At 47.2% G+C, this 23,882-nt stretch overlaps 1 protein-coding gene across 1 annotated transcript in view; it reads right to left on the bottom strand.

Annotated features, from left to right (window-relative positions):
- ZFHX3 (zinc finger homeobox 3) overlaps positions 1-23,882 on the bottom strand; it is a 153,615-nt gene that overhangs the window by 3,447 nt on the left and 126,286 nt on the right. The window contains 4 exon segments of the mRNA XM_057399909.1: positions 2,464-7,908; positions 9,284-9,386; positions 17,888-18,088; positions 18,296-18,429. Coding sequence (XP_057255892.1) covers positions 2,464-7,908; positions 9,284-9,386; positions 17,888-18,088; positions 18,296-18,429 — 5,883 coding nt within the window.

Here is a 23,882-nt window from a genome sequence, read left to right on the forward strand (position 1 = left end):
GTCTTTGGAGGAAAACAAAAGCAACAATATAGATTGAAGTGCAAAAAAGTAATTTTAGATCTTGTTACAAATTTGGGGTACGAAGTAAACAGCACAGAGCTGTCTATGATAGGCTGACAATACAATTTGCCAAAGAGATTCTCTTCGCCTAGTTCTGGCTTCTGAAACAAGACCTTAGGCAATAACAGAAGTATCACATGAAGAAGTCCTGGCATTGAAAGATGCCCTTGGGATGTGTAGCTAGGATTAGACTAAAGAAGCAAAAATGGGCAGCAGCCCCAAACAGAAGAATTTCTAACAGCAACTGTTTTTAAAAATGGTTTAATTACAATGACCTATCCCTCAACTGTAGTCAAGAATAATTTTACTTTGCTTTGGGGGTCGTGGGAAGACTTGTATAACTATGTGAAAAGCCTCACAGAGGCCCTAACTCCCAGCAGAAAGCTTTTTCAGAGCCCCCAAAATACAGTAAAATTTAACTATTCTTCATTTGTCAACCAAAGATACTTCAGAGACATGCAGCAATGGAGAAAAAGGTGAACACAGCCAGCTCTAAGGGGACAGAAAGATGTCCGTTTTGACTCATGGGTTTCTGGTGCTCTGTTTAGGGTGTTACACCTGAAGTGTGTTACACCACAGACACACTTCAGGTGGTAGTGATGTGATTTACAGTGAGCAGCTCAGTAGCCAGTCCTGCTGTGAATGCCAGATGAGCTGCTCAAGCTCCATGTAGCTGCTCACACTGGCTACTATCCTTTTGTCTAAGTCTTTGATTTGCTTATCTGAAGATTTACCTCCTGGATGACAAAAGAAGATGGCTATTTTATTAACATGATACAACCATGTTACCTGGCAACATCTGCACTGACTTTTTCAATCTGTTGAAAAAGGAACTTCAGAGTCAGGCTGCTGAATAAAAGCGTAAGAAAGTCTTTTAGGAGACTGAGTTTCCGATTAAGGAGCCAGGAAGATGCTCAGATCCTATTTAGGCTACACACTATGGATTACAACTCATCATTAGCCAATCAGTTCAGTACAATAAGAGAAAGTTATCATTTCAGCAAACATGATTTTTAAGAATATGCAAAGACAGGCTGCTTTATCAAGCAAAAAAAGAACAAAAAGGAATGTTAATCAGACTTTTTACTTTTTGATAAAAGTCAGCTCAGTCCCACATCTGTATCAGAGACTGTTAAAATCATGTCCTCGATTTCCATTCTTAAACCAGGTGTTTCTCTTGAAGCCACCAATACCTTTCCTCCTGTTTCCGAACCTGGAGAACCCTTGTTCTTGAGAACTCTTGTACCATTATTATTTCTATTAAAGGCAGACCTGTACAGCTGCAGAGCAGAAAACAAGGATGCACAGTGGCATCTGGTGTAACTGCACCAGGCGTTATGGTGCCACAGGCTTTCCAACCCGAGACAGACTAAGCCTGTTCTGGAGACAAGACACTGGACTCAGTTCTTGGTATATCTCTGTAAATGTAAATCAGCCCTGGTGAAAGTTAACTTGAAAAAGGATCATCAGAAGTAACGGGGAAGTCTTCCAAGTGAAAGTAAGCCTCAGAGAGAACACCAATTACTGTTACAAGTGGAATTCAGACACAGGCATGTCCCTGGGATGCCATCGATGTAGCAGGCGGTAAACAAGGCTCTTGGATCATGTTTTCTAGGCCACTGCTAGTCTAGTGAGCAGTATCTTCCACCACCAGTGTTTGCGACAAATCTTACACACTCCACGTATTCACCAGGTACACAGAAAAGGTACATCCTCAAAAAAACAAAGTCCATTATCTGGGATTAGGCCACCCAAAGGACTCTGACAAATTTTATTTTTATGAAGTATTGTTGAAAAAATGTTACTAAAATACAAAGTAGATATGACCCATGACTACACCCCTGTTTGTTAAGAAGGTACTTTCAGGTTTTATCCAGCCATGACTCAGAAACCAACCCACGGCTGCACTGGGATTAGTCCTGGAGGTCACCATAAGGATATTACATTAAGATGCTCCAGGAGTCTGTCACCAGTGCTACCAGGCACATCACACTTTTGCCTAGAAACAGTTCACAGTTAGTGGAAATTTGGGATGGCACTACATAAACTGAATTTAATAGCAAAATGAAAGGTATAATGAACAATGCATTCAGCACATTAGCCCTTTTCGTGTTCCATTTGATAAATCCTTTATTCTTCATTTTTTCAAAGGTGCTTCAGCATTTTTAGTCTGTGCTAAGGAAAAAGAGATATACAAAATGTCTACATCTTGTTCTATTTCAGACTTGGCTAGAAAACCCAAATTCAGGAATTAAAAGATAAAATACCTATTGCTCATTTGATGTCAAATCTACTCCACTAAAGGGCCAGGTATCAGCCATTCCTCAAGAGAACGTCTGCTTGTGCTAAAGATGTGTCAAGTTAAGCTGTGTCTCTGAGCAGTGTGATAATATCCATACCCACCTGTGTTGGATGGAGTGAAGCCTGGTAAGGATGGGCTGTTGAGGCCTGGGAGTAAGACTGGAGGGATGCCCTGTAGTGCTGGGTATGCAGCAGGAAGGTTAAGAGCTTGCAGAGGGGTGTTATCAAACATGCCCTGCTGTTGAGCTGCCAGACCAAGAACCTCATTGGCTTTTTTGATCCGGTCCAGCTCCTGTTGAGCCATCAACTGACGTACAGTAGCTGGGTCAAAATACTCCTTTTCCTTATCCAACTGGCTTCCAATGGTTTCTTTAACTTTGGAGATATGCTGTTGAGAGAAGATATGGTCACGTACAGACAGTCGAGCGCTGTACTTGATGCCACACAAAGTGCACTCTGTTTTGGGTCCCTCGTAACTTGTTTGGTTTATACCAAAATGCTTGGCCATGCTGAGTTTGGACTTCTTCTCCTTTGCTCTAGCATTCTGGAACCAGACCTGAACAACTCTCTTTGGCAGTCCAATGTCATTGCCCAGGACCTCACACTCCAGCATGGTAGGTGTCCTGTAGTCATTAAAGCATGACTTAAGAACTTTTAGCTGGAGATTAGTCATCTGAGTGCGAAAGCGTTTCTGCCCAGGCCGATCACCACTCTCTCCAGACTTGCTGGCTGAACCACTTGCACCAGGGTTGGGTGAGCAGGGGTCTGCAAGGCTGGATGTTTCACTATAGTCCACAGTACCTTCATTATCATACTCCTTGCTGTAAAAGCTGGGAGCTGGGCTGACCAGGCCAGAAGACAGACGATCTTCATATTCAGACATTGCTATCATGGCAGCTTTTGTGAGACCTTCACTGGGTCCCGATGTTGATTTGGTTTCGGTTGCAATCCCTGTGGCACTATCATTGTCTGCATTCCCTTCATCTCCTGTTGTAGTGTCTGTGATTGCAGTGTTGACAGAAGAGCAGTCATCATTGTCCAGCTTTGTTTGGTCAAAGCTCAGATTGACTGAGGACATGGAGGGACTCTCAAAGTCTTCCATCCCTTCAACCTTAATGGAGGATGGACTCAGCAGAGTTCGAGGTGACAGTTCCATGCTCTTGTTCACTGGGGAGAGAGGAACAGTATGTCCATCACTGCTTGTTGGTGGCATGTGGGAAAAGCTTCCTCCATCAAAGATATCTCCCTTCATTTGCAGTCCCCCATCACAATCCAAGAGCATAGCAGACAATGTCAAGTTGTACCCAGCTCTCTTGGCCTCATGCCAGTGACGGGATCGGATATGAGCTTCCAGAGCTGTCTTTGCTTTAAAGAGAGCTCGGCAGAAGGGACACCGTCTATGGGCTTGGGCAGGCCCTACGGCTCTGAACTGCCCCTTCCTTTCCCGTGCACGCGTGTTCTGAAACCAAACTTGAACCACGCGTTTCTTCAAGCCCACTTCATGAGCAATGTGATCCAACATTTTCCGCGTTGGGTTGGAGTCGAGCAAGTATTTCTGATAAAGAATTTCCAGCTGCTCTGGGGTAATCGTAGTCCTTAGACGTTTATCCCTTTGTGGTTCTTCTCCTCCAGTCCCACTGTCATTTTCTCCAGGACTTGCACTGGCCTTTTCTTCCAGCTTTCTCTTCAGTGTGTTCATTGTGGATGTTGGAGTTGATGGTGAAGTGGCTGAGCTTGCTGGAATTTGTGGTAATGCCCCAGATAGCAGCTGGCTTGCAAGTAGTGGATTACTGGGATCAAAAAGCATGAACGGCATATCCAGGGTTCTGTCCAGGAATGGGGGGTGGATAAACTGGTTCTGTGCGCTCAGAAAATGAAGTTGCTGATGCTCCTGCCAATGCTCAAATGAAGGAAATGCCAGCTTACACTGGTCACACTGGTATGGGATTAGCTGAGGAGGTAGGTTTGCCAGCTGTTGAGGGGTGGATGTATGAATGGGTTTGAGGGAGAGATGCGAGAGCTGAGATGGACTTGGGCTTGACTGTGACAAGGAGCACTGAGGGGGCTGAGGAGGGGGAGGTGGCTGTTGCAATGAAGAAGGGGAGGATAACTGTGAAATCTTTTGGTGTGCTGAACTTGTCTTTTGTTCTCCTTGGTCCTGTTGCTGTTGAGACTCTTGCTTTGGTTGCACTTGCTTCTCTTGAGTTTGGTTTTGCTGTGTACTTGGAGGTTCAGGCTGCTTTGGTTTCTCTTCTGTAGCTTCTACTTTAGAACTATAGGTGGAGGAATCATCTGCCTCTGCTGTGAGCTGCAGAAAAGCTGAGGAGGTTGCATTGGCTGAAGATGTAGGTGTGCTGTAAGCTTGTGAGGGCATTGGTGTGCTGCAGGAGGAACTGGTTGGAGTTAAGAGCTCCATTGCATCCATAGAGTCTTCATTCTGGCTATCATCCTGTCCATCCTCATCCTCGTCTTTGTAACAAAGCTTTTTCTGGTGTTTAATGAGATCAAAAATGCGCTGAAATACGAGACTGCACTTTTTGCACTGGTAGTTCAAGTTGCTTGTTCTAATATACCTGTCATTTGTAAGCTCCCGTCGTTCCCCATCTTTGCCTTCTCCCTGATTCTCATAGTTTTTCCTAGCCTTCTGACGGGCATTCTGAAACCACACCACTATAACACGTGTTGGGAGGTTCAGCAAGTTAGAAAGCTGCTCAAATTCATCATCCTTTGGATAAGCATTGGCATCAAAGAAGTCCTGCAGGACTCTGAGCTGGTAGTCAGTAAAGCGTGTCCGGGAGGACCGCTTGCTTCCCCAGTACTCCTGCTTTTGAGGTTCTGGAGAAGGAGGCCGTGAGTCTATCTTCAGTTCTTCTAGGCTGGTAATGGGAGGATTACTGAAATTGTATGGGGAATCCTTGTTGCGCTGGCGTTCTTTGAAAAGAGTGTTTCTGAACCAGTGCTTGATCACTTTCTGGGGCAGTCCAGATTTGTCCGCCATCTCTTTGATCTGTTCCTCACTCGGGGAATTGTTAATATCGAAATACTGCCGAAGGACTCGGAGTTGGTCGTCGGTGATTCGCGTCCGTGGCCTCTTGTTCTGCTGCTGCTGGAGAAGGCTAGGGTTGAGCTGATGCTGGTACAACTGGGCCAAGTCGGCAGGCAGAGGGTCTACAGGACCCAGCTGGGGTGGCAGCTGCGCAGGTAACGTCTGTAGTGGCATGGTTTGCATCATCAGTGGTGAAAAGATGGGGAGCTCCATTGGCATGGAGAGCTGGGTGAGCGGCACAGATGTCTGGGCTGGTGCGATCGTAGGAGAGGTAATCGGTGGGGCAGACGTAGGGATGGTAGGAGTTGAAGCCGGCTGAGGAGGTGCTGGAGGAAGTGGAGGTGGTGGCGGAGGAGGTGGTGGTGGTGGCTCTGGGGTCTGAGGCCGCAGTGGGTACAGTTTGTCATAGTGTTCTCTGTATTGTTTGGCAAATCTCTCTAACTGCTTGAAGGGAAAGTAATGTTGGTGAACATGCTCTTGGTGGCTCTTCAGGATGAGGATGTTTGAAAAGAACTTGCCACATGTGTCACACTCGAGCTTTTCCAAGTTCTCACCTTGCTCTGTCTTCCCATTTTTCTTCTGCACCTTCTGCTTGTTCTCATTATACTGAATGACAAGCTCAAAGCCAAAGTTTTCCAGCAAGGCTTTTGTGGCATTCCCTCTTGCATCAGAGGCAATGCGTGGCGGCAGTAAGGAAGGCTCTGAACTACTGCCTGGTACAAAGTCCTTCTTTTCTTTGGGCTTTAAGTTATCAGGTAGAGACTCTTTAGATGCTACACTACTGTCTCCCCTCTCTGCACTTTCCCTTTCCCTTGGGGTTTCTTTTTCTTTCTCCTTCAGTATGGATTTATTCTTCTTCTCAGGGTGCTGGCTCTTCTGTATAAGGACGGAGTGAGGTTGTGACAAGGAGAGCTGGCCTTGCTGCTGCTGTAAGAGCTGTGGATGGCTCTGCTGAGGGATCTGAACTTGAGCCTTCAGGTCCTCCAGCAAACTCTGACCTGTACCAGTCAATGTCAGCGCACCACTGGTGACAGGCAAACTAACTTCTGGATTGAGCTGGAACTCGGCACTAGGGATGTAGAAAGGAAACAAAAGATGCTGCTGCTGCTGAAGCTGCAGAAGGGTCTCAGTGGTCATTGGAAAGTGCGGCAAAAGTGCTGGGTTGAAGAGCTGGGACTGCAGAAGAGCAGCCTGCTGCTGCAGTTCTTGTTGCAGATGGGCCTGGACTTGGGCCTGGGCCTGGGCCAGGGTTTGAGCTTGCTGCTGCTGCTGCTGCTGCTGCTGCTGCTGCCTCGATGCAATCATGTCTGCCAACTTCTTTCGGTTTACCTCTTTGGGCTCCGAAGCAGAGGAGCTACTAGCGCTTACAGGGTTACCTAATGTAGGAATTCCCATGTTGTCACTGGCTACCTGGTTGAGCAGGCTGGGAATGGGAACTGGGCCCGAATTACTTGTGTTGGTGGCTGTAAAAGTATTACTGTTGGTAGCGTTCACTGGACTTGGTGTGGATGAACCCAAAGAAAGACTGCTGCTACTGCTGCTGCCAGCTCCATTACTGCTGCCGCTGCCCCCAGCTGCTTCCAGTTTGGCAGCGCGAGCCTTGGTTTGGTGCAGGACAGACCTCATATGGATCTCCAAGGTTGAGCTCTGACTGTAGGCCACGTTGCAGGTGTTACACTTAAAAGGCTTGTTGTCTGGGCTGCTGGTCGGTTCAGGCTGCCCTGTAGCAGACTCTTGGAGGGCTCTTTTCAGTTTATGCAGGTGAGAAACTGAATTGTAATGGACCAGGAGAATGTTCTTTTGTGTGAAAGACTCCTTGCAGACTGTGCACTTGTATGGGCGAGACGGATCTAGGAATTTCTCCATAGTGAAGTTAGGGCCCTTTCTGAAGGGTAAGGCCCTTTTTGGTTCTGAGCCAGAGTCCTCTTGCACTGACCCTGAATCACTACCTGTTGGACTCTGCTTATCTTCCAAGTCGCTCTCCTCCTCCTTATCTTCCTCAACTATGATAGTGTGGTCTTCTGCAAGCGAAGGATCACCCATCGCAAGGAGGTCTCCATTGACCAAGAGACCACCATAGAGCTGCTGAATGTCAGCCTCACTCAGCTCCAGATGGCTGGTTTCCAGGTGCTTCTTCAGGGCCTGGAAGGTTCGGAAGCTGCGTTGGCAGAGGCAGCACATGGTGGCTGCCCGGATGACATGGTACTGGGAATGAAGCTGCAGCTTCTCAATGGTTTTGAAAGCCAGGCTGCACTGGTTACAGCGGTACTTGTAGACGTGGCGATCGGACACCGGCAGCTGAGGCCGCTTTGCATGGACCTCATTGAAGTGTGTCTGCAGGGCTGCCGAGCTCTTGAACACCTGGTTGCAGCCTTTCTTCCAACAGAGGAAGCTGGAGTCCTCCCTGGCAGAGCTTGGATCGGCCAGAACCGGCTTGGGATCTCCGGTGTGCTCTGTGCTGTCCAATGGCAGAAGACCCTTTCCTGAGTCCTCAGGGATCTCTGTGAAAACAGAACGAGAGCAAACCTGACAATTACACCAGCACAGAGGGGCAGATCAATGCCCTCTTTTTGTCCTTAATAAGTCCATGTTTTTTCTCTGCAATACGATAGGTATTTCTAACACTTCTCTATCTTCATTCATTTATTTTAATAACAGCCCATTATCATCATCATGGCCCATTGCATAAACCTACACAATTTACTTTGCTTCGCCCACTATGAATATGTGGAAATTGTTCACACACACACACATTTTCTTAGTGAATTTATCACCTTTAATGCTTCCTTTTAAGTGAAGGACATTCAGCCACCTGTGCATGTTTGCTGTTTTGCTTTGATGTTCTGCCTATTTTCCAATAAGAAAGTTCATCAGACTGAATGCAGTATTTGGGTCTTGGAACTTCCAAAGCTAGAAACAAGAGGAATGAAATGTGGGTCCTTCTGGCAGCAGCTCAAAATGTGCTGTCTGAGGGAAGATGGGAGAAGAAGGAACAACCACTCAGTGCACTGCCACTTACCCAGGCTCTAAGAGCACAGTCCTGCTGGAGAAAACTCTGATATAGGTAGAGGCCAAAAAAAGATCCCCTTGCCCAGGACAGCATTAACTACCCTGGATGTGCCAGTGCTGCCTCACCAGCATCACTGCCTCAGAGCTGTCTGTCTGAAAGGAAATGACACCGTGTTCATTCCCTGATTCCTTACAGACCTTCCAGGAGGGCACAGAAGGAAGACAGGCACTGCTCCCCTGCCAAGTCCGACACCAGACTCTTCTCCCCATGCAGAGCTATGTTCTTGGGATGCTCTCATATCACACAACAAAGCCAGGACTAAATAGGCATGGATTTACAGCCATGCTTACATAACGCAGCATGGCAATGAAAAAGGCTGAGATTTGGCTGGAGAAGGACTTCAGCAGTTCAAAGCTCCTCAGACAGTATGCCCAGAGACTGTACTGAGCTGTGATGGCAGCGGAGCAGGTACAGCAGATACAGCAGCACAGTCTCCAGCCAGCAGCTGACACCTTTGGCATTTCTATTTGGATCCCCTCAGCCCTCCACCACCTCTGCTCTTCACCACTCACATCTGGTCCTTCCTTTGCAAGGATTCAACACCACTTCTATATGAATGGCCACACTGGTGACCTGTGTTCCTCAGCTCTGAGCTGCCCTGCCATGGGAACTCCTGGGGCACCAGACTGTTTGTGGCACAGATGAAGGGAGACGGCCCTGCTGGGAACTGTCCCACTGCGGTTTTCAGGAGACAGCTGGGCATATGAAGTTCATCCATGTGAAGGCGTCCCCAGATACAACCCCTGATCAGGTGATGGAAGCTGAGGGAGTGGTGGCACTCATGGACCTCAGTGACCAGCACTCACCATGCTGCTTCCCCAGCTCCTCCGCAGCGGAGTTCCCATCTTTTTCTGGAGTGGCTGCTGGGAGAAACATACTGCTAGGCATCATCACCTCAGGTGTTGTCACCTGGAGAAAGGGAAGAAAGGATGTGGGGAGAAGAGAAACACAGGAAAATATTTTACACATCTTCAGTGGCAAAATTAGACACCACAATTGTAAAGTCAGAGGCGTCACTTTTCATGGCTCACTGAAGACTCACATTTATTAGACAAAGCTCCCATCAGTCAAAAGTGTTTCTACAGTTACATTCTGGACATAATTAGCAGTGCACACTTGAAGAATAATCTTATTATTAATATTTTTCCTTTATGTAGAATTCAGACTTTGATCACTGACAATGTTTTGTCATGGGCTGTGAAACTTCTTGTGCAACCAATTAGGTAGATAAGTTGAAAGGCCCACCTTAAGCTGCTGAAAACATAATAAGGCCCCTAATTAAATCATACCTCGTAAAGTACACTGTAATCTTGAACTAGGGAGCATTGCAGCACTGTTTTCAAAGTGTATCCATGCAGGAAAAGGAGGGGCATGAGAAAGAAAAGTACAAATAAGGAGAGAGGTGACAAAGGAAAGGATGAATAAGAAAAGACTAAAAAGAAAGCAAATTGTCTGCAAACTGCAAAGCTTTTGGTAACCCGTTCCTTGCTCTGACTGATGTGCTCCCTTCACCTCTCTTCAGGTGTTTGTCTATAACCTGCACCACCGTAACCAGCACAGTGCTTGAACATCAACAGTTTCAAAGAGCTGGAGAGTGCTTCAACTGGAGATGCTCTTTGAAAGAGTCAAATGCACATGCTCATCTTCTTCTGGAAAACTGTTTCTTTGGGTGTACCCAGTCACACACAGAACATACAAAATACCTCACCAGCAATTTGCACATGGCTGGCACTGGACACAAGACAGTATGTAACCTTCTGAACATCCAGACCAGTACCTGGCACCACCTGAAAAGCTGCCCACAGCCCTTCTCCCAGAGCAGCAACTGCACAGACAGACCCACGCCACCATCACCATCTGCGCTGTATTCCAGTGCAGGTCTGTCAGCACTGGTTAGATGCCAGTGGCAAGTGAAGACATCTCTACAGCTTGGAGTGGCTGCATGCCTCACCCCACTGATGCTCAGGGAGCACTGTCCTTTCACCAGGGCTGTGGTACTTGAAGGAACAGGAACCAACACTGAGTTGCAATGCTTGTGGTGCTTCGGCTCCCAGCCTCTGGCTGCTGGGGAAGTAAGGCATAAATAAACCTTCCTAAATGGGTATGTATGCTAGCAAAACACATCACTCCATCCTTCTGTCAGAGGGCATTTGAACCTTGGACTACAGAAGAGAGTGAAGCTGTTACCTGCACATCGTTTACCTTGCTTTCTGCAAAGTCAAGGACCACAAGGCTCGGACTGAACCAAATGAGGTATTAGCAAATCTGTGGTGAAGCTGAAGGTAAACCTATGTGCAGGACATGAAATCTTCCTTATCTATACACGTGTCAAATCCAAGCAAACACAGACTTGGCTTCATTAAGCGAACGGAAGCAAAACCAGTCCATGAAAAACCTCAGACACAGATGTTGGTGTAGAGGGGTTGCAGGCATCTGACCCCTGATGGGGAGGGGTGCTGAGCTCCCCTCTTTACTGGGGCAACTGGTGCACAGGGGTGAGCACTAGGTCTCACTGGTGCCTGCAGGAAGAGCAGCTGACCCTGATAAATCACTGGGAGGGAAGCTGAGCACACCATGTTCATTCCACCTTTTGCTCTAAGCGGGAGCATCTGAGGGCTGTGGGTGGTGGGTTGGAAGACGTGAAAGGTCACCAGTTAATTCCTGGTAGCAGGGCTCGGAGGAGGGGGACAAGCAGGACGTAGAGGGGGGAAGGCGAGAGGGAGACGTCCCTCTCAGCTTTATCAGCAGGGAGAGCGCTTTCCTAGGATCTTTAGGAATTACAAAAAATAAATCAGGAGAAATTAAAAAAAACCCCAACAGAGTAGAAAAAGAATAAAATTATCTAACACCTCAGCTGCACATCATTATAGAAACTGTGGGCTTTTTATACGTATTACAGTAAGGCAGCCATCCCCACTACCACACTCAGTACGATGGATCAGTAATTGTTTTCATACACTTTAATTAGAAAAACTCAGATGGCTATGAATAATAATGGAAAAGAGAGACTTTTGCACTTGAAAGGTTGAAGTCAATCAAGTGTGAATGACGGCAAAAAAGAAAAAAAAAAGACACCAATTCATCAGGCCTCTGTTGTCTCGCCGTGTCTTTAATCATAATTCCTGATTGGGATTCAAGAAGGCAGTAAGCAGCGGTTCTTTGTCTGCCTTCACCTTCCGTCAATTAACTCTCCCCGAAATATAATCATCAACCTCACATGCTCCTCTGCATCTTAATCTGGGGCTCCAAACCAGTAAGTCCTGCCCTATATGTGTTTAAGTAATTACCTTTATCTACCTGCATCTCCATAGCCACAGTTCCCACCCTACTTCTACCCCTCCCTCCACAATAAAAAAGGGGGAAAAAAAAAAGGTGGGAAGAAGAAAAGAGGCTGTGGTGCCCCGAATTGCTACAGGCACAAAATCCCCAAAGGCAAACAGAGAAAAGCCTTTGAAAAAAAGTACAGGAAACTAGAAATTCTGGATATGGATGTAGGGCAACTGCAGGCAGTCCAGCCAGCCACAGAGAGCTGGCCCTCTGTGAAACCTTGAAAACAAGGCACTGGTCTTGCTTCAGCAACTAGATCACGTCAGTCCTCTATCCGCTAAGCACCATTCAGGCTTCTCCTCAAAGTGCTGCCCGTTCTATGCCATTGTTTAGGGCAGAACGACTCTGTGTCTTTATCCCCACAACCACCCTTAAGCACATAGCACAAATAGGAACAGTGACAAGAGGCTGCCGCACATCTCAATCGTTCTACATTTACAGTGGATTCTAGACTGCCTATTTTGAACCGTTTGTCCTTTTACACTTCAAACCCATCCACGGATACACCATTTCCTTGTACGTGCAGAAAATGTCTTGCACATCGTGGCTGTTTTTAATATAAACAAATGCTGTGAGTACCAGGGGACAGGAAGGTTTAGTAGACCACGGCCACCAGCAGATAAACAGGGAGCAGTGTTCTACAACATAGCATTTTCTACTTCACATGTATTTAAATGGCATTAACTGTTCTGGTGATAGAGGGGAACGTCTTTATCTTGAGCACAGCATGTGTCAGTGCATGCGGTTGTTCAGTGATCTCTACCTCCCTCTCACCTGAGCAGACAACACCTGGCATGAAATGCTGGCATTCTCCATCCCCCTGTTTCAGTGTCTCTTCAACGCGGTTTCCCAACGGCAACGTGTCAATCACTGTGAATTGTTATTAAAAAAACAGCCCTACAGATGCAAGTTCAACAAATGTGACTGCCTTCTTTTCCTCCTCCTGCACACACTCGTTTTGCTCTAAAATTAAACTGTATCCCCTTTGCAGTGAAAAGAGCAAAGGAGGGGGAAGTCTGTGCCAGAGATTGGCAGTCCCTCCTGTGCCCCACTTTGAAACATCTCCCCTTGGTCTGTACTGGAGATGGGGATGCTGGCTAGGCAACCTCCCTCTAGAGCAGACCACAGAGAAGCCGATTACCTGCCCTAGATGGGAAGTTATTGAGAAAAGCCTCTCTGTTTCCAAGGACCCTCCTTTTCTATGGAATTCAGATCCCCTTAAGGAGACAAAATTCCTTTATGATGACAAGATTCAGTGACACACATGGGCACCCCAATTTGGTGGCCATTTCTATACACAATGTGGTCCACTGACTGACTGTACAAAACATCCAAGGGCGGACATGCCATGTCCCCGGCTCCCCTTCCCCACAAGGACCCCAGCAGATCACACATGTCCTTACACCTACAGACCTGTCACCAGTCTGGAGAACAACCTTCAGGTCCACTCCTCACCTGAGACAACCTACAGCAGTGACATGTGTGGCTCCTGCCACTCCTGACTCTACCAGATCTTTAAGATGATGAACTGCAGAACTGTTATCAGCATTGGCTGGAGGCTCTGAGTTGAACCCCCTCCTGTGCTGGCCCTGGCGGCGTGACACAAGGATATTCCTGGCACGTTCAGTGAATTAATCTTGTACAGGGTGAATAGCCAGCTCCCCCTGTGCACTCGATCTGCCTGCTCTGACCTTCCTCTGCACTGAGTGACCAAAGGTGTGGACAGTCTATGCAGTTCCTCTGGAAATGCCCCACGCTACTGATATCATGCAGCTTTGAAAAGCAAATCTCTCAAAGGGGTCTGAGGAGGTACATTACTATCCCTATGTCCATGCAACCAGGGGGAAACACACATGCAATGCAAGGTTCCCGAACCAGACAAAGGAGGTAATTTCCATTACAAAGAGAGAGAGAGGGTGCTGGAGTGAAAAGCTTCATTAGACTCAGAGAAGCAAAGCGATGGCAGTATACCAAGGTCACTTCTAATTTAGACCATCTAATTGGCAAACATGGCTCCAAATGGCTATCATCTCACAGGGCTCAGAATTAATGAAGCCCGATTATTTTCATTACCTTCATCCTAGATGGAGAATGAGACAGAGACTGAGAGGGAAAGGGGGGAGTGAGAGGGGGTGAGAAGGAGGGAGAGAGAAAAATTGAATGACAGCAGAAGGGAGAGAGCAGTAAGAAAAGACAATAGGAAAGAGGGAAAAAATGTACAGATGGCAAGAGGAAGAAGTAAGGATGGCAGAGACTGGCAAGAATTACTCTTAAGGCCAAGGGAGAGCAGAAAAAGACGGAAAGATGGCTGAAACACTGGGAATATGTCCTAAGCCAAGGAAGAGAAAACTGACAACAGAAATGATGGGAGAGGAATGTGCAGAAGGATAAAGCTGGCTGTGGGAGGAGGGAGAGCTCCCCGCTCCCGGAGGCTCCTGGGAAGCTCTCCCTTCTCCTGGCTCAAGCCCATCAGTCTTGTCAATCGACTGTGCCGACGAACTGCACTTCACCCTCATTAAGGGGCTCTCTGCTGAAGCGGTGCAGGCCCCAGATTAGCCAAAAGGCTGTTATGTGGAAAGATAGCGATTACACCCACTTGGAGTGGCTACAATGCCACATGAAATGAACTTGACCACCTCCATTCACCAGCCCCACGGAAGGGAAGCTGCAGGAAATGGAGGGTGTTGGGAGCCCCTGACCCATGGTGCACCCGGGGCTCCACGCCACCTGGGAGCATTTCATGTGGCTCACCACTCTCTGCAGCCCCAGTCCCAGCAGTCGGGCCAGCGGGGAGGACTTGGCATCCCATGGGACAGCCAGCCTGGCTGCTTGCTGATACGAAAGGATGGAGCCTGGAACAGCCAGCTCTGGGATGCTGAGCATAAGCAAGCAGCGTTACTATGGCAACAGACATATTAGACACTGCAGGTTCCTGAAAGGCGTCTGATAAGGTATTATTAACTGGAGCCTCCTCCAAACACCCAGCGCAAAGATGCTGTGTCGAAAGGGACCTGGCTCCCATTTACTGGACTGCAATTCCCTCATGGTGGCACCAAGACCCAATTCACATGTCAGACTGAGACAGGAATCTCAACTAAAATGAGCAAATTAGGAACCTTTCATTTTGCCACATGACTTCATGAAGCCATAGTGATTTCAAAATATTTGTCATTTAATGCAAAAAAGAACCACCTTCTCAACCTACATGCTATTTGACTTGAAGCAAGAAAAGCAATCTTCCTCCGCATATATATTTCTAGGTACCAAAGAGAACAGCTGCCCAGGGCCAGTGGCAACGGCCAGGTGGAAAAACAGGAACGAGCAGGAGGATGATCTTCATGGCTAAGCCAGACTCTACAGTTCTCAGCGAAGTCCTGTGCTCCACAGCAGCGGAATGAGGCTCTGCTCCAGCTCAGTAGATGGCTCACCTATTAGGACTGTCCTCCACAGAACTACAGCTACGTTGGACACATCCTCTGCGGAGTGTCCCCAGCTCCTAATGAGTGCTTGCCCTGCATCCTGCAGGACACAGAGCGCTTAGGCAGAGAAGATGGATCAGCCCAATTGCACCCGTCCCAGACTGTGTTCTGCCAACAGCCCAGCTCAGAGACACACCATTTCACACCAGAGTAACACACACCCTTAGGAAACTGGTTACACTTGCTGGCCTAAGAAATGGGCTCAGTTTCTGTCCACTGCTCTTAAAAGGCCAAGATGTCTTCCATCAATTTTGTTAGAAGCTAGTAAGATTTGTTCAAGTCCTCAGAAGATATTTACAGACTAAGCACCATGAATCAAATGGGATGCAGATTGCAGAGACTGAGGTCGTTGTGCTGGGACAGCTCCTTGATCCAGATACATGAGTGGTGGGCTGAGTTGAGCTGTGCCCTGCTCAAGCCTGTGGGCATGGCCAGTTCACAGACTTAGTGATCTGCTGGTGCTCTTCTTCCCCATCTTCCTGTATTTTGTTACTTCCGTATACTCCCTGTATTTGCTGGGGCCTGTCAGCCTGGGTTTTTTAATGGGTTGTATGATGTGGCATCTACCTGGGGCATGTTCGGTTCTCACGGTTGGTTGGGAGTGCTCAGTCAAGAGGTGGTCACCACCAGCCCCTGCAGCCCACAGGGTGCAGGACACCTCAGCAGGGCCCAGACAGAGGGCAGGACAGTGAGAGGACAGGGAGCTGGGAAAGTAAAGCAGGCAGATAAAAAGCATAAAGGCATTTGAGAAGGAGCCGCAGAAGAACTGGGAGAGTAATAGAAAGAAAAGATAAGAGAACTGTAAGAAATGCTGGGCAATGCTGCATATGCTTGCTCAGATGATGTCACAGGAGGGGAGTTGATAAAGAACACTAGTACTACGACAGACATGGTGTTATTCACCTCCACTGTCGGGAACTGGCAAAGAAGGGGGAAAACAAGAAACAGGGTGCAAAGAAAGAAACCACTTTTTTATATAAAATAAACACTTATTTTATATACTTGCTGACAGGTTCTTAAAGGCAAACACAATCTTGCCTCGAAGATTATACCAAACAAATAACAGCACAAAAATCTTACAATACATTCCATTTGTGAATTTAGAAGGGTTTTTGAAAATATGTCTTTTCAATTCTACCTGTATCTTGAACTGAGACAAGCAAATGGAAAGGCGCACTCATGTGAAACATATGAAAAGGGAATTAATGAAAGAAATGTTCTGGGACTCAGAATGTTATCTACGGAAGTGAGTGCCTGAGTGCTGGAGAGTGCAGTAACCCGTTACAAGCACTTCGGCACCACGACAGCATGCACTAGTCCACAGAAGAGGTCCAGTGGCTCCACGTGTACACCAGCAGCAGAGAGGGATGCTGGGTCAGTGACAGTGTTTGAAGCCAGAGCACAAACCCAGGTCTCAAAAATGAGAACTTGAACACTGCACTGTTAATTTGCTACTTCTAACCAAGCACTAGCTCTCAAGTCAGATGAATTTCAATTCCTAGGAGACAGTGTTGGAGAAGTATTCCCATGCTAGGTGCCAAAACAAGGAGGCAGGGCACAAGAAGAGCCTGGTGCAAACATACTTGCGCTGAACCATGATCTGCCATCCGAACCTTCTGCTGCCCATTGGAAGTGCCACAAGCAATAGTTATCAACAACCCATACAGAAACACAAGGTTGTTTGACAAAACAGCTCCGGAAGAAGGGTTGTTACAAGTTTTGAGCTCTACATGAAGACAGATCACTTTAGGGAACTTTCACTCCACACTTCAGTGGCTAACTTCCTACTCCAGAGAATTTTAAATGCCTATACTTAGATTCTGAGTTCAAACCAGGCATTTACAAACATTTTAAAAACAGCACTTGAAACAGTAGGTCTAGTATTCAAAAGTCCCTTAAGGTTCCAGTTCCCCTGGGCCAATGGCAGTGTATCCCTTGCTTGTTCAGCTTACCCTGAAAGGGAATTGTTACACCACAAACCCATGGTAATATTGGATGGAGCAACTCCTCACATACCCGGCTCATCTCACACAGCTGTAACAATGATCTTCATTAAGTGAATGAAGTGTAGAACACAGGCTGCACAATAGGACTACCTCCCCTCCATGAGATGAAACTACTAAGGGAAGTTACTCTATTGGTTCTTAAAATCATATTTCAGGCAGAAACCTGGAATCTAATTTCCTGTAATGTTACCTTAATCACCCTCGCTGCCATTCTTGGGAAGTGCCCAACACACAAGCACTTTCCCTCTGCAGCAGGAGCAGCGCAGCACATCAGCTACTGCATATCCCAGAAGCTTCTGTGCAAAATGTGATCCCATGCAATGACCTCAGTAGTTAAAGGAAATCATATTTATTCTAATCTCTTCACAGTGAAATTACTCAACACTGAAACACTGCCAGTTTCCACAGTGCTCAAGGATGGACAAAATAGTCTCTGTGACAAAACACAGAGGGATGGAAAAAAACCTAGATTGACAGGGTCCTGACAGATGAAGGAGCTGCCCACTACAGCAAAGTCAGCCCGTGCAGGTCAGGCCACCCCTTTATTCTTCATCTGTCCTAGGAAGGCAGTAGACATGCTTGACTATGCAGCACTTACCGTCATGATGAGCTTCTCAACACAGTCAGGCGACACACTGTGCAGATGGGTGAGGTGCAGCTGCAAATGGATCTTGTTGTTCAGCATGTCCTGGCAGAGCGGGCAGCGGAGCATGGGCTGCACCGAGTGCTGGGTCATGGTGTGCACCCGCAGCCGATTCACGTCTGTGTTACTGTACTTGCAATATGGACACTGATACATCTGCAGAGCAAGACAAATGAATCACGCACTTGACACAGCTGCTGCTTTCCTCTTTCCTTACAGCTAGACTTTAATAATTTGATGCCTTCTCCTACCACCAGTTATCGCCTTTCATCCTCCTTCTCCTATTATATTCTTTGCTTTTGGCACATATGAAACAAATTACCTGATTGTAGATGCTCAAAAAGCTGGGCTCTTCTTCCTTACCTGCTCTGATTTGGTCTCCTCTGAAGTTTTTGACCATTTAAAGGAATGAGGCGACTCAGAGCTGCTGGGAAACGATATTCGTTTAGAGGATGCTGGAGACTCTGTCAGCTCCTTCTCTGCCTGGCTGGCTGTCGCTGCAACAAAACAAGATTTATATCAGGACATCCCCAAAGAGGCTGAAGTTGGACAAAGACAGTACTTCATTTACTCTGCTGTTGTTGCTTCAAACACATACCAAAGACTTGGAGGAGGATGTAGACTAACATACATCCTACAAAGCATGCCTGGCCAAAATAAATTAATTCTTGACTATCTTTCATAGAAAGGGAGCTGTGTAATTTATAGTTAGAAGCAGAGAAATCTCAGCTATTTCTGTGGGCTGCTTACAACTTGTTAGGTGTTGCCATCCATGGAAAGTCATGTTCTGCATTCACATCAGACTCACAAATACTGGGCTGTATGTGAAGGCCAACATGTCAGCTCCACAAGCAGTTGGACTGACTTGACAAAGCAGAACTCATACTCCTAGCTCACTGAATGCTTTGCATATGAACACTCTATAATATGTTTGCCTTGGAGGTGGCTGGAAGCTGTGGCCGTCAATCCAAGTGAGATGTGGTCTGTGCTGGAAGCAGCGGCACATGGCCAGGGAACGGCACACAACTGAAGGTCCCACCAAAACCATGGTGGCAGAGACCCAGCCTACAGCCAGTGCTGGGGTGGGACTGGGACATCCTCACACTGTAACAAGCTGAAGGGATTTTGTTTCACCAAAACACAAAAGGCAAATGAGCACAGAAGTCAACAGCAAAGCCCTTGGCAGGTTGTGGCGCTCTGAGAAGCACATCCCTGACCTTTACTCCTCCCCCGAACCCTGGCAGCCTGCAGTACATAAATTTGTGGGACATCTATTATTTAAAAACTGTAAGGACAAGTATATTATACACAGCCCCCGTCTCCTCCTCCCTGAACACACATTCATAACAGTACTTTAATCTGTCTCGAATCGACTTCAAACCCATTTCGCCCTTAATGGGAGTTATTCATTTTCACTTGAAAGGTAATATATGACAGCTGGATATTTAATATGATGGATCGGCTGCCGATTAACAAGGCATTGTAGCATTCTTAGACCAGTCCCCCCATAGTCTTCCTCTTCTCTCTTCTTCTCTTTGTGAACCCACTGGTATCCGCTCTGTGTTTCAGAAGATGCTGCCAGAGTAAGATACAGGCAAACTGCTTCCTTCTCAAACCCTCCATCCACTGGCAGAAGCTGTATTTCAAAAGGCACCACATCACAGGAAGAACTCCTCATTTCTAACCACCTTCCCTGCCAGACCCTAACTCTAAGTGTTCAGCTAAATCGAGGCAACGTAACTTCCAGGAGATGGAAAATAGGTATTGCAAAAGATAACAATACTGCCAGAGGGAGGCAGGGATTAGAGGAGCTTGGTACTACTGACTGTCTCCTGGTAGACTTGGCCTTGCCAAAGCCTACTTAGAGGCGATTTCCTTCCCTGCAGTGTTGCCCTGCCATGTGCCAGCTGTTTCAGCCCTGGCTGATTCCGAGCCTCGAAGCACCATGTAAAGTTCTAGGCTGTACCTGACTCCAAACCCACAGGAGACCTCCGTGCTTCCCACACCACAAAAACGTCCAAACGGAGAGTTTCATTGCGTAGAACACATCTGTGGTGGGCCAGCTTATGGACACCAACACAGAATGATAGGCTGCTTCTCCGAACAACCCACTACTTGAACCCCACACCCTCCCTGGGGTTCAGGACTGGAAAGTCATTACAGATGACTTTTGGTCCTGCAGGACCAAAGCTGGCCTTCATTGCTTCCTACTAATAAAATGTGGCTGGAGCAAAAGAAACTTGGAAGCACTGCGGACCTGCCCGTGCTGCTCCTCTGCTGAGGAAAGCAGTTCCTCCGGGTGGGTTTGGGGAGGTAGAGGCCACGACCGGAGCCAGCACTGTGGCAGGCGGAGGAATACCCTGCCTTAAAACACCCTTAACACACAGAGCCCTGTGTGGTGTGAGTGGTCCCGTAGCTACTGGACACTAGCTGTAACCCCTGGAGTCACAACAGGGCATTTCCTTATTTCCTTTCTACTGGAAAGTAGCCTGCTTAGAATTAGGGTAAAGTAAAAGTAATGAAAATTTTCCTTTACTTACCATCTCCAGAGTGCCCAGTTTTATTAAATGCACTTGATCCAACCCATAACTTTAATCTTTCAAACTCAGAATTGTTAATGATTGTCCAGACCCCAGAATAACTGCTCTGTTGCAGAGTTCTGAGAAACGTATGTGGAATATTTGTTCTAAGCATTTTTTTTTTTTTATTTGACAGCTCAAGTGGGAATTCTAACACCGAGACCGAAGTTTATCACTGATAAACAGCCACCCACAAAGTGACACATTCAGTCCATGTCACAGATCATAGGAATTCAGAACTCTTCTGCCTGCAGAAAAGAGGGCACACTGCACGGCACTCCCAGCTCCCAGCAGCCAGGTCCTTCATCTGCACCGAGGGGACGGGACAGAATGTCCTTGGCTGATAATGTCAAAGGAGCCTCGGTGCTGACTGGCAGCTCAGCACCAGGGAAGGTGGAGCCCAGTGTCTGCACCCTAACCATATCCAGCATCAGGCTTAGAGGTCCAGGCCTTGCAGAAAATAAAAGGGATCAGGGTTTAAAGTATGATGTACAACTATGTACCAGTATTTTTACTGTTTTGACTCTTTAAATGGATTTAGTTCAGATTTGCTGACCTTAGAGAAAAATCTGCATTTCTCAATAAATGTACCCGAAAGCCAAGTGCAATCAGACGGTGCTGCTGCAGGCACTGCCCTGCCACAGCACTGCTTGGAGACCTGGTTGTCTTCTCACTCTACCTCAGCAAACTTCTGCTTTTCAGAGGAGGAGAAATCCTCTGGGCGTTATTTCAGAGGTGGGATGGGATGCTCCCTTGGAAGTGGGGATCCTTTCTTTTGCTAGGTCCAGAGGCAAAACCGGCAAAAGACCCCAAAGCTGCCTGCTCTCCATCCTGGTGGGAAGGGAGTTGCCACCCCACCTCCCAACCATCAGGTTCTTTTAGCTAAAGTACCACTGACAGCCCCTTCATCTAAACTTCCATCTCCCAACCCAGCAACATAATGGAAAAGCCAATTAAATGATTATTAATTCATGCTGCTTTCCGTAAGCCAGAGGTTCTCATCTCTCTGCATTCCGTAAACCAGCTTGCCACTTGCCCTAGAAATTTACAGCAGGGTTTCTGCTATCTCCATTGATTTAAGAAACACCACCCTCCCTGCCCGCAGCCTGCTGACAAACTCCTTCCTACCAAGTTCAGCAGCCAGCCTGGGAAAAAGTTTCTGTGGGACCAGGGAACTGTGCTTTCAGTGCCTGACGGAAAGCAAAATTCCATATTTGGTGGTGCCTCCCTCCTCAACCTCCCCTGATGTTTTCTTGGAGCAATTACCCAGCACCGCAAGCCCATGGACCAGCCCAACTTGCCTTGCAGAGTGCTGTGGCTGGAAATACCCCAATGGAAGCCGTCCTGCTGCATGGATCTCACGGAGGAGCATCCTCCAAGGGCTGTGGCTCTCCTTCTGAATTCTGCGACTGAAGCGTCCCGTTTTGTCTGCTTTCAGGCACACACAGCCCTCACCCGTGTGATGGGCAAGGTCAGAACTCCCCGTGCAGTTCCATCAACAGCAGCTTAGGAGCCCAGGACAAGGGCGTACAAAGTTCAGTGCCAGCCTCCCTGGCAGACAGTTGCTATCCCGCAGAAACACACAATTTGTATTAACAGAGCAAGAAGGTGATGCCACCGAGAGACCACAGTGACTACTCGGAGCCCTGATCAAGCCTCCCCGAAAGGGCACCCAGGCACTGCTGCAGTGCTGCCCGTTTGTTATCCCGTGTCTTGAAATATATGGTTTCATTCTAAAACATTGTTTACATTCCCTATTCCCTGAAGGTACCATTCGTTCTAATAAGATGTTGTAGCCATACTAACAGGCCTGTATATTGCCTCTTGCTCTACAGTATTTTTTCAACTCTGTATTTGATAAATAACACGATCACATGATAGGCAGAAGTAAATACACAGAGACTTGCAAGCACACTTTTGTACCCAGGCCTTTTTCACCACCTTTCAGAGATGTGGCCCTGAAAACAGTCAAATAATTTGTTTTTCTAATGCTGTGTCATACCTTCAGCCTGCAGTGAGTATGAACAATTGAGTTACAATTAAATATTCGTATTACAAGCCCCAGCCACTACCAGACTTTTCTGCCATGCTATGTACAAACACAAAGCACTTAGAAAACCCCATGGTGAAGGTGCCAGGCAGCACAAGGGGCACGTGGAGGCACTGCTTGCCTTGTCATCATGAGTACAACAGGCCTTCCCCACAGCCCTGCAGAACAACCCCTCCTGAAAGAGGCCTGGGACCTGCTAGGAGATGCTGCTCCCACTGCAGTGCTCTGGTGCAGTGCTGTGCTGTGAACCAAGAGACAGGGCACCAGGGCAGAGAAAACGACCCATGCAGGGGAGTTGGAAATGGATGATCTTTAAGGTCCCTTCCAACCCAAACCATTCTGTGATTCTATGTATGAAGTTACGGATCAATCCTAAAGGTTCTGAGCATCCCGGCTCTGACCTGGAAGCAGGAGTCAGTGAGTCCCTTCCATGCTGCATGCTGGGACGGGGGCCCAGGCACTCACAGTTATGTGTGGCAGTGGCTCTGGCAGAAGCTGACCTGGCATGTAAGTAGCACAGCACCCTGGCAAATACAGCCAAAAAAACAAGCCTGAACCAAAGCTGGGAGGTTTCCCTGCCCCAGGAGCAACAGCTCCCTCTCTGCTGCTCAGAGACTTGTGCAGGGCAGAGGGAAAGACAGAAGAACATCCCATCTCGTGCCCACCATCACCCTACCTCTACAAAGTGGTACCCTAAAGCACTGTACTTTTTCTTCCAGCAATGGTATCTACGATGGTGTCTTTAGAACCAGGGGAAGTACTTTTTTTTTTTTTTTTTAAATTACAAAGTGGCTGCAAGAAAACAAGGAAAAACCTTTATATTAACCTGTTTTTTTTGGGTCTTGAGCCAGTTATCAATCTGTGTGAAAGTTACTGTTCAGTTCATCTGCATAAATATGTCAACTAACTTACCAAGAGAATAGTGTTACCAGTGTTATCAGCATTATTCTCAGACTAAAGCCAAAGCACAGCACTATATCAGCTACTGGGAAGAATGTTAACTCTATCCCAGCCAAAACCAAGACACCCTTTCTCCAAGGCCTCCTTCACACAGAAGTCAGGGTCGAGAGCTGTTCCATCCCTCATAACCCACTCTCTCCGTGTCTTTACTGTGCTCCACACAGTATCCCAGCCATTAAGTGCTCAACAAACGCCATACATTAAAAAAAAACAGAAAAAAGCAGTGGTGGGGGGAGGGGCAGTAATAGATTTCCGTCAGGATGTGCCTGACCTGTTTTTTTCAATTTCAGTAATTAGAAAGGCAGTAGGCCTGTAGGAATTATTCATAAACTGCAGGAGCTGTGCAGTATACATTTATGTT

Source organism: Pezoporus wallicus, unplaced genomic scaffold (assembly GCF_028554395.1).
Source record: "Pezoporus wallicus isolate ANWC-B61680 ecotype Strahan unplaced genomic scaffold, APGP_CSIRO_Pwel_v1 contig_448, whole genome shotgun sequence".
Taxonomy (NCBI): domain Eukaryota; kingdom Metazoa; phylum Chordata; class Aves; order Psittaciformes; family Psittacidae; genus Pezoporus; species Pezoporus wallicus.